At 48.6% G+C, this 8,831-nt stretch overlaps 1 protein-coding gene across 1 annotated transcript; it reads left to right on the top strand.

Annotated features, from left to right (window-relative positions):
* Window positions 1–1,415: 1,415 nt before the first annotated feature.
* Window positions 1,416–8,521, top strand: GJA10 (gap junction protein alpha 10; the record flags this gene model as incomplete). Its single annotated transcript, XM_084262347.1, has 2 exons — window positions 1,416–2,790; window positions 8,418–8,521. The coding sequence occupies 2 exons, from the start codon at window positions 1,416–1,418 to the stop codon at window positions 8,519–8,521; spliced, it is 1,479 nt and encodes a 492-aa protein (XP_084118473.1).
* Window positions 8,522–8,831: the final 310 nt, after the last annotated feature.

Raw genomic sequence — 8,831 nt, 5'->3', positions numbered from 1 at the left:
ACAGGAAAGGTGCTCCAGCCCTCTGATCACCTTTACGGCCCTCTTCTGGACTCCAGCAGCTCCATGTCTTTCCTGTACTGGGGACCACAGAGCTGGACGTGGTACTCCAGGTGGGGTCTCAGGAGAGCAGAGGCAGAATCCCCTCCCTCAACCTGCTGCTCACGCATTTCTTGATGCAGACCAGGATACAGTTGGCCTTCTGAGCTGCAGTTGCACATTGCTGGCTCGTGTTGAGCTTGTCATCAACCAGCACCCCAAGTCCTTCTCCTCAGCGCTGCTCTCAATCCATTCTCCACCACGCCTGTAGTTCTGCTTGGGATTGTCCCAACCCATGTCCAGGACCTTGCATTTGATCTTGCTGAACTTCATGTGGTTTGCACAGGCCCACCCTTTCAGCCTGTGAAGGTTCCTCTGGATGGCATCTCTTCCCTCCAGCTTGTTGACCTCACCAGAAAGCCTTGTTGGCAAACTTGGTGAAGAAACACTCAATCCCACTGTTCATGGCACCAAGGAAGGTCTTAAATAGTGCCAGTCCCAATACCAACCCCTGAGAAACTCATCACTGATCTCCACTTGGGCTTAGAGAAGGGCAAATCATCTCACACAGTGAGAAACCTCCACATCACTCCATTGTGTAACCCCTTTTTTGGTTTTATCATATGTTGAAATGTATAACTAAGGCAAAGTATTTGTCATTCATTAAGACTCTAAATGCATAAAGCCAAATACAGCAATCACAGAAGTGCTCTTAATCTGTTAGCATTATCCTAGAAGTGAGACTATTCCTCCTAGCACAGGTACGTGCAAATCAGCTATGTACTTGTAGTTTTAGGAACCCAAGGGAGAAACCTGTGGATTGTTACCCTGGTAGATGGGAAAATATTGGATGGATGGCACTAATAATGCTGCTACCTCGGGGTGCACAATGAACCATCTTTCTGTCATAATTATAGGATAGTCCTCGAAGGTTTATGGAAGCCATGACTGTTATACATTATTCTAGTCGTTTTCCAACTCAAAACTGGCAAAGCCACAGACAGTGGAATGGTGTGGGTGTAGAGTTGAAAGTGGAGAAAAAAGTCTTCTTTCCTAGTGGGAAGAAAATAGTGCAAAACTGTAGGCAGTTAAGAAGCATTGTGGCTTAAAGCTGAAACCAATCTCTTCAGATTTAAATAATCTCACATTTCCATCTTTCGCTGGTAGTCATAAAGTCTGCCTTCATTTAAAGACTCATAAGTAGGAAATAATTATGAACATCTAAAAGCTCTCCTGCTATCAGAAGAATGAATATGAAAGACCATTATTTTAAAAAAATAATGCTAAAATACTCAAGAAGGCCATTTCCAAAAGAAACCCAGTATTTTCTTAAAATAGCTTTTTTTATTTTTTGGTATTTCAGGTATGAACTTCTGACCATGGGGGACTGGAACCTGTTGGGCAGCATCCTGGAAGAAGTGCACATCCACTCCACCATAGTCGGCAAAATCTGGCTCACGATCCTGTTCATATTCCGCATGCTGGTGCTGGGAGTGGCTGCTGAAGATGTCTGGGACGATGAGCAGTCTGAGTTCATCTGCAACACGGAGCAGCCGGGCTGCAGCAATATCTGCTATGACAAAGCCTTCCCCATCTCTCTGATCAGATACTGGGTGCTGCAGATCATATTTGTCTCTTCTCCGTCGCTAGTTTACATGGGCCATGCGCTCTACAGACTAAGGGCCCTCGAGAAAGAGCGGCAGAAGAGGAAAGCCCACCTGCGGGCCCAGCTGGAAGATCTGGACCCCGTGCCTGAGGAGCACAGGAGAGTGGAGAGGGAGCTGCGTAAGCTGGAGGAACAGAAGAAAGTGAATAAGGCACCCCTGAGAGGGTCCCTGCTGCGCACCTATGTCCTACATATCCTGACCCGGTCGGTGCTCGAGGTGGGCTTTATGATAGGTCAGTATCTTTTATACGGGTTTCACATGTCCCCCCTTTACAAATGCACCCGGCCCCCTTGCCCTAACACGGTGGATTGTTTTGTGTCCCGACCCACAGAGAAGACCATCTTTATGGTCTTCATGAACAGCATCGCTGCCGTCTCCCTGTTCCTCAACATCCTTGAAATCGCCCACCTGGGCCTCAAGAAGATCCAGAAGAGCCTCTACAGGCGGCCGCGGCGGCCGGCGGGCCCCGCCGAGGAGGACACCAGCCTCTACAACTCCAAGAAGAGCTCCGTGGTGCCGCCGGCCTGCCCGGCCGGAGACGCCTCCCCGCCGCGTCCCGCCGCCGCCGCCGGGCCGCCGCCGCCGCCCCACGCTCCCGCCGCTCCCGCCGCTCCCACTCCGGCGGGGCCGCCGGGCCGCCAGCACCGCGGAGAGCTCCGCGGAGCCCCGCCGCCCCGCCGCCGGCACAGCGCGGCGCAGCACCACGGACAGCAGCCGCCGCCCTCCTCCAGCAGCGAGGAGGCGCCGCGGGCGTCGGCGGGCGGCGTCCACGGGGCGGCGGGGGCGGCCGCAGCCCGCCGGGTGCCCCGCAAGCACAGCCGGGTGAGCGTCTGCCGGGACCTGGACGAGGAGCGCGGCGACTCCCCGGACAGCGGGCACTGCCCGGGCACCCGCAAGTCCAGCTTCCTCTCCCGAGTCCTCACCGGGAGCCGGGCGGGCAGCGACAGCGAGAGCGCCGCCTCCCGCGGCGGCTCCGGCCCCGGTTCCGGCACCCGCTCCGGCTCGGAGGGGCAGCGCCGAGAGGAGGGCAGCCCGCCCAGCAGCCCGCCGCCGGCCGCCGCCATGGGACGCCGCGTGTCGATGGCAAGTAGCGGCCCGCGGCCCCCGGGGTAGCCCGCGGGCGGGGGGCGGCGGGCGGACCCCGGGCCCGGCCCTGGGGAGGAGGGGGCAAGCCAGGAAGCAGGTAGTTTGGGCAGGGCTTCCGACACAGCCCTACCGCCTCGCACCTTTCCCGGGTTAGCCAAGCACGCTTGGTCCCTTTCTACATCAAAAGCCAGGGAGTTACTGCCAGGGAGTCCTGAGGATCTCGAAGCCATCGAATCTCAGCTGCTTCATGCCCACCGCATCAACCCCCCTTTGACTCGAGAGGACTGTCCCAGGGGGAGCTTGCTCAGCTCCAGCCTGCTTGGTGCTGAAAGAGAAGTCCCGAGTGCGCTGACTTCGGTGGCTCGGCCGCTTTTGGCTTCATGGGGGTTTCTCCCAGGGACAACCACTGAGTTGAATGAATTAATCAATGAGTAATTTAAAAAAAAATCTACATATAAACCACCAAATAATTGGTATGCCAGGGCTGAAGACTACCGCATTGCATTTTCAGCAGCGTTCCTATTCTTTGGCCACACTCTCCAATCATAGAATTACAGAATGTCTTATGTTGGAAGGGACCTTTAGAGGTCATCTAGTCCAACCCCCCTGCAGTGAGCAGGGACATCTTCACTAGATCAGGTTGCTCAGAGCCCCATCAAGCCTGACCTTGAGTATCTCCAGGGATGGGGCCTCCACTATCACAGAATCAAAGCTTGCTTATGGTCGTGTTGACAAGATGTAGTGCTTGCATTCAAGAACCAATCAGGCTTTTTAAAGTAATCTGCATTGTGATTGCCCCAGATCACAGGATTTGTCCTCTGACAGCAAAAAATAAAGCTCCTTTACAAATGCTTGCAGGAGCGGTACCTTCTTGTAGGGCATGTAAAAGCCAGAAGATTACTTCACACGGCTCAAAGTTACCCATTCCGTTCAATTCCTTTCTTGCTCTTCTTAAAAATAAATGCTTTTCCTAACTACAAAACCAACAAACACAAACCCCCCTTCAAATCTTCTGTTGTAAAGGGCAGAAGGCACTTGTATGAGTTGCTTGCCAAAAAACCCCATGAGGTTCAGTTTTTGTGGAGTAACAGGTTCCTACAATATAAAAATATTCAGCACATTAAGTTGTCACATCAGTGCAACGGAATCACTTTCCACTTCTCCGTGTCTAGTGTAGGCAGAGGGGCTAGAGCCCAATCTGTCAATCTTCTGCTGGTTTTTGATACTTGGGCGAGAAGGGTCTTTAAAAAGGCAAGGAGCAAAAAGGTGTAAAGCAAGACAGGGCTGCAGCTGTGCCCAGCTGAGAACTCACAGGGGCTGCCTGGCAGCTGTCGGTGCTTAACGACAATGGTGCTGCCTTTCAGGACAGATCTTGCTGAGAAATGTAGCCAGCTTGTGAGGTCATTACTCTTGAAAGTAGCAGGCTTTGGGCACGCTGCCTTATTTGTCCCATAATGATTGTGGGATCATTATGTATGGGGTCAGGACTGGCATTTCAAAATGTGGCTCGTGTAGGTGTGCTACCTGTTGCTTCCTGCTTAGAGCACGTGATATTTTAAAGTAAAAATGCTTCTATAAGCAGCTAAGTCAATAATTTGGCAAATGCACTTTACTGCTGGTGTTGCTAAGGCATTTTATGGACACTGGTTTCAATACATAAATATTCGGGTGCATCATAAAAATGTCAAATCTGGCCACTAAAGCCTGTTATATCCCTCTGGTCTGAATTTCCCAGTTCCTGCATTAACTATTCCATTTTTGGTTGTCAGAGGCACTCAGTGTTGGTTTGATTTGTTTTAATTTGATCTCCAGCAGACAATCATCAGGTATCAACGTTTAGATAAAATAAAGATACGTATGATTAGATTGATCAGCATGATGGGAACATTCAAAAATTAGTGAACCTATCTTAAAAAAACAAAGCACTTAAAAGGAATTGTGTTCAAAGTTTTCCAGCTGGAGCAGACAAAAAAATGATCTATTGCCATGCCTGACTCCAAGTGACTTGCAACAGTGATGCAGAGAAAGGACAGACACTTTTTAGCATAATAATGAAGATGCATGCACAAACATTTCCCAGAAGCCAAAACACAGTCTATTTTGACCTGGATTTTACTCATCTAAATTGGATTGCCAAATGGAGCAAAGCTGTAGTGGAATTGACACTGTTCCTCGATTTTCTTGGATAACTTTCCCAAACTGTAATCTTTACCTCCATAGTAGCTCAGATGTTTTCTTTCTCCCTTCATCCATCCCATTCGACCAGAATTTGTCTGAAGCCTTCTTCGCAGTGGCTCAACGAGAGAGGAGTATTAACTCAACCCTGAAAATACCACTTTCTATACCTCAGCAGCCTTTCTGCCAGGCTCCAGTCCAACACATGCCCTCTGTGCTGAGGCAGAAGGACAGCTGCCCACAAACACCATAGCTTTCTTAGTGGAAAGAAAAATCTCACAGCGACACAAAACCCATCCATCTGATGCTGCAAGATGCTGCAGACAAGCCAACCCCATCCTCTGAGCCACAATGCTGAACGCACCTAATGGATAATTAGGGATGCTTAACTTTTAGCCAGTGGTGAGGTATTTTTTAAGAGATATTGCCTATGTAATTTCTACACCAAACCTGAGTTCCTAACAGATAAATAATTAATATTATTAGGGACAACAAAATGTCGTAGAAGTTGCCTCTCGTAATGCATTGTGTGGCCTCTTGATCAAAACATGAAGACCAGGTAGGAGGTGGATAGTGGTTGGTCAGGGCATGGTCAAGTGATTCTTTACAAGAAGGTAAAAAGTTGTCCACCTCAAATAGAACAGGAGATTCTTCTTAGGGCTTCCCCTTTGGAGGAAGCATTGCTCTGGATCCTGAAGTGAGTAAGCATTTGATCCATCACTGAAAACCCTCATGAAAGAGCTAAAGAGGATATTACGTACAAAATGGCATAAGGAGTCCTCAACTTTCCAGGCTTCAGCTCAAACCAGACAACCTAGGTATATAAAAGAAGAAATCCTCTTCTTACTGGTAGGATTCAGACAGATCAAACATTTCTTTGGCCACAGTGGAGACTAACAAAGCTATTTAAAATATCCTCACCTGGAACTGGTGGAGGTGAAGACCCATTTCTTCGTTCCACATCCAACTGTGGCATAAAACCTTGAAAAAATTGTTTACACTCCAACTGTTTAGTTTCTTTAGTTTGGCGCCCAAACCACTCAGTCATGACAAAAAATAAACAAACAAACAAAAAAACCCCTATGTAGTTTGAACCAGCCAGGCCCTTGGCTGGTGTGTGATGCATTTTTAAGTCTGATAAAATGACACGTCTGATGCAGTCAAAGGTTGGTATATACCTGGTACAGATGGTCTCTTGAAAAAAGACAGCGCCAGGAATTACAGCCTGTGATAGTCATGTCTCAGAGCATGGCACTCCTCATGCGTGCAAGGCTGTGAGAAGCCACCAGGACCATTGCATAAGTCTTTTTCTCTCTGTGTGGGGGATGAAAATGAGAGATGTGAGGAGCATGCCGTCTGAATGATTAGATTTACTTCCAAACTCACTCTCTGCCAGAATCAACCTGTCCTCCTCTGTGACCATTTTCTACAAACCAAAGCAATGCATGCAGAACATCAGAATGTCCAGCTGAGCGTGGCCACAGCCTGGTGTTGCACCTTCAGAGTGTTGCAGCGTCATCACAGTTCAATCACTCACTGCAAGGAATTCTACAAAAGCTGGAGGCCAGGTGGCATCTCATTGCTGGCTAAGTGTGAGCCCTCTAAAGCAGAGGGCTCCAGTCACGTCCTACCTGAGCATGTATTTCTGGCCTATATACTGTGGTTTCCTAAAGAATCCTCAGGTGTGCTCTAAAACCTATGAGCTCTGATTTGGTGAACAGGAATTGGGACTATTTACACTAGACTGGCAGTTCTTCTCCCAAAGGCACCATCCTTCAGATGACTTGGAAGTAGGTTATCACACTTGCACCCCAAGCCTAAACCTGCATTGAGACAACAGTGCTACTCCTGTTGCTAGAGGAGTACCAAGGACGTACCAAAAAGATGGGGAGACTTGACATTATCATTGAGCCAAGGTCAGTTCCTGGCATCACAGAACAGTATTGGAAGTGATGAGACCCTTTATAATATCCTATAGCAATATTGTAGCTGAACCACTCTCCTGAGAACCCAAAATTTCTAGATCAAGATTTCTGGTCAGAATCAGGCATTTTTGGCACTCAACTCCTGATTTCTGCTCTTCAGGAAGCGCTGAGTTTTCCTCACCCTCATGTCCATTCCTTAGTCATTAGCCATTTCTGCCATTTCTTTATATTTTTGGCTACAAACCAGCCAGTGTGTCTAAAAGCAAGGCCCCCTCCTCGTGGTGGATGAGAGGGACGAAGCTGATAGCCAAGCAGCTGCTAAAGCTGATGCTCTCAGCTCACAGAATCGTATGGAGATGGGGCTGCTGATTCTATTCACTTGCAGACAAGGAAGTCTCTGGGGCTGAAATCCTGTCTCTGCTGAAGCTGAGGAACTTTTACAATTCACCTGCCCCTGTTACCCTCACTGCACTGCTTTTTTTACTCCTCCATACTGCTCAGTTCTTCTACTTCTCAATTCTCCATTCAGCTTTGAGCCTTTTACCCAGTGGGAACGTGCTGGGCTGCGAGCAGGATGTGAAAGGGAGAGCTGCTATTCAGCCTGAATGCTTGCAGTCTTCTCCAGAACAAGGCATGTTTACTCACCCTTTCAACAGCACTTGAGGAATAAATAGCCACTCATTTAATTAGCTGCTCACTCACTCTTGTTCCTGGGGCTGGGAACAGTTTGATAAGGGTGACTGTACACTGAAACTACAAACCTAATAACAGCAGAGGAGTTATTTAGACGTCTGAGCTTCACCAGGAGAGTCTACAGGTGGGGCAAGGGACTGGTGAGACCCTGTGTTCCTCCAGGGTCTTTGAGAATATACTCAGAGGTATTTGCATTTCCACCTGCTAGTAGCTACTTCTGGTTTTGTACAGATTTTCCATGCAAACACCTAGTTAAAAAAAAAACAGAAATTCCATGGTAGTTGTATTTTATTCTGTCCTGGGGCACTCAGGAGAAGCTCGTGGTGAACCAATTATCCAGCAAGAGCTACTTGGTCACTGAAAGGTTGCATGAATACCAGCAGCTCATCAGTTGCACAAACACAGGTAAACTTTGGGGGTCAGCAGCAGTTGACAACTAATGAACCCCTCTGAGGACTTGTGTAGTAACAAATGGGTAAGCTGGATTTTGGGAAGTGGAACACACTTAATTGAGTCCATCTCAAATATACCAAAAATACACAAACCCCCTTAACATGTTAAGCAAGGGCTCTGAGGTGGATACACTGATCTCAAGCAAGTTTCTTCGGGGCTTAACATGTTTATTTTGGTTTAAAGGCAAGTGTTCCCTCCCTCCCCACCCGCCCCTTAGCAGCGAACAAAGCCCTATGAGGTAAGTACGTTGTCAGCTGAAAGACAGATTCCCTCCTTCCCGACTCTGTATGTGTTGGAACCTGGGCTAATTGCTATGATAACATTTCTTTTTCTCCTTTAAGCCAATTCAGCTTCATGCTTTCTCTCCCTTGTTGTCTTTCAGAGCATGCTCCTAGAACTATCATCCATCATGAAGAAGTGATGACGTTCCCAGGAGAAGAAATAAACTACGGGACTGAGCACAAGCCACCCTCAGCAGAGAGATAAGAAGCTGATAACACGTTGCTACATTCCCCTCTCCTCCGCTACAATGCCAAATTCCTAATGCAGCTTAGGAAAGGAAACACTTTATCCCTCTGTTTTATGCCGACCCCAATCGTGCCGCACTCTGACTGCAGCTGTTAACGGGCACCTCTGGCTCCGCAGCTCAAGGTTTTCCTCATGTCGGCTCTGGGCCGTGTGTGCTGCCAAGGTGGATACAGCCCTGTGTCTCTGGGAGAACATCTCAGGACCTACAACTCGTTGTGCATGCTGGTGGTGTCTGTATCAGAAGCCATCCTGATCCATAGACCTTGAA

The sequence above is a fragment of the Gallinula chloropus genome, assembly GCF_964237585.1.
Source record: "Gallinula chloropus genome assembly, chromosome: 3".
Classification (NCBI taxonomy): Eukaryota; Metazoa; Chordata; class Aves; order Gruiformes; family Rallidae; genus Gallinula; species Gallinula chloropus.
This window is presented reverse-complemented; position numbering and strand designations above follow the sequence as displayed.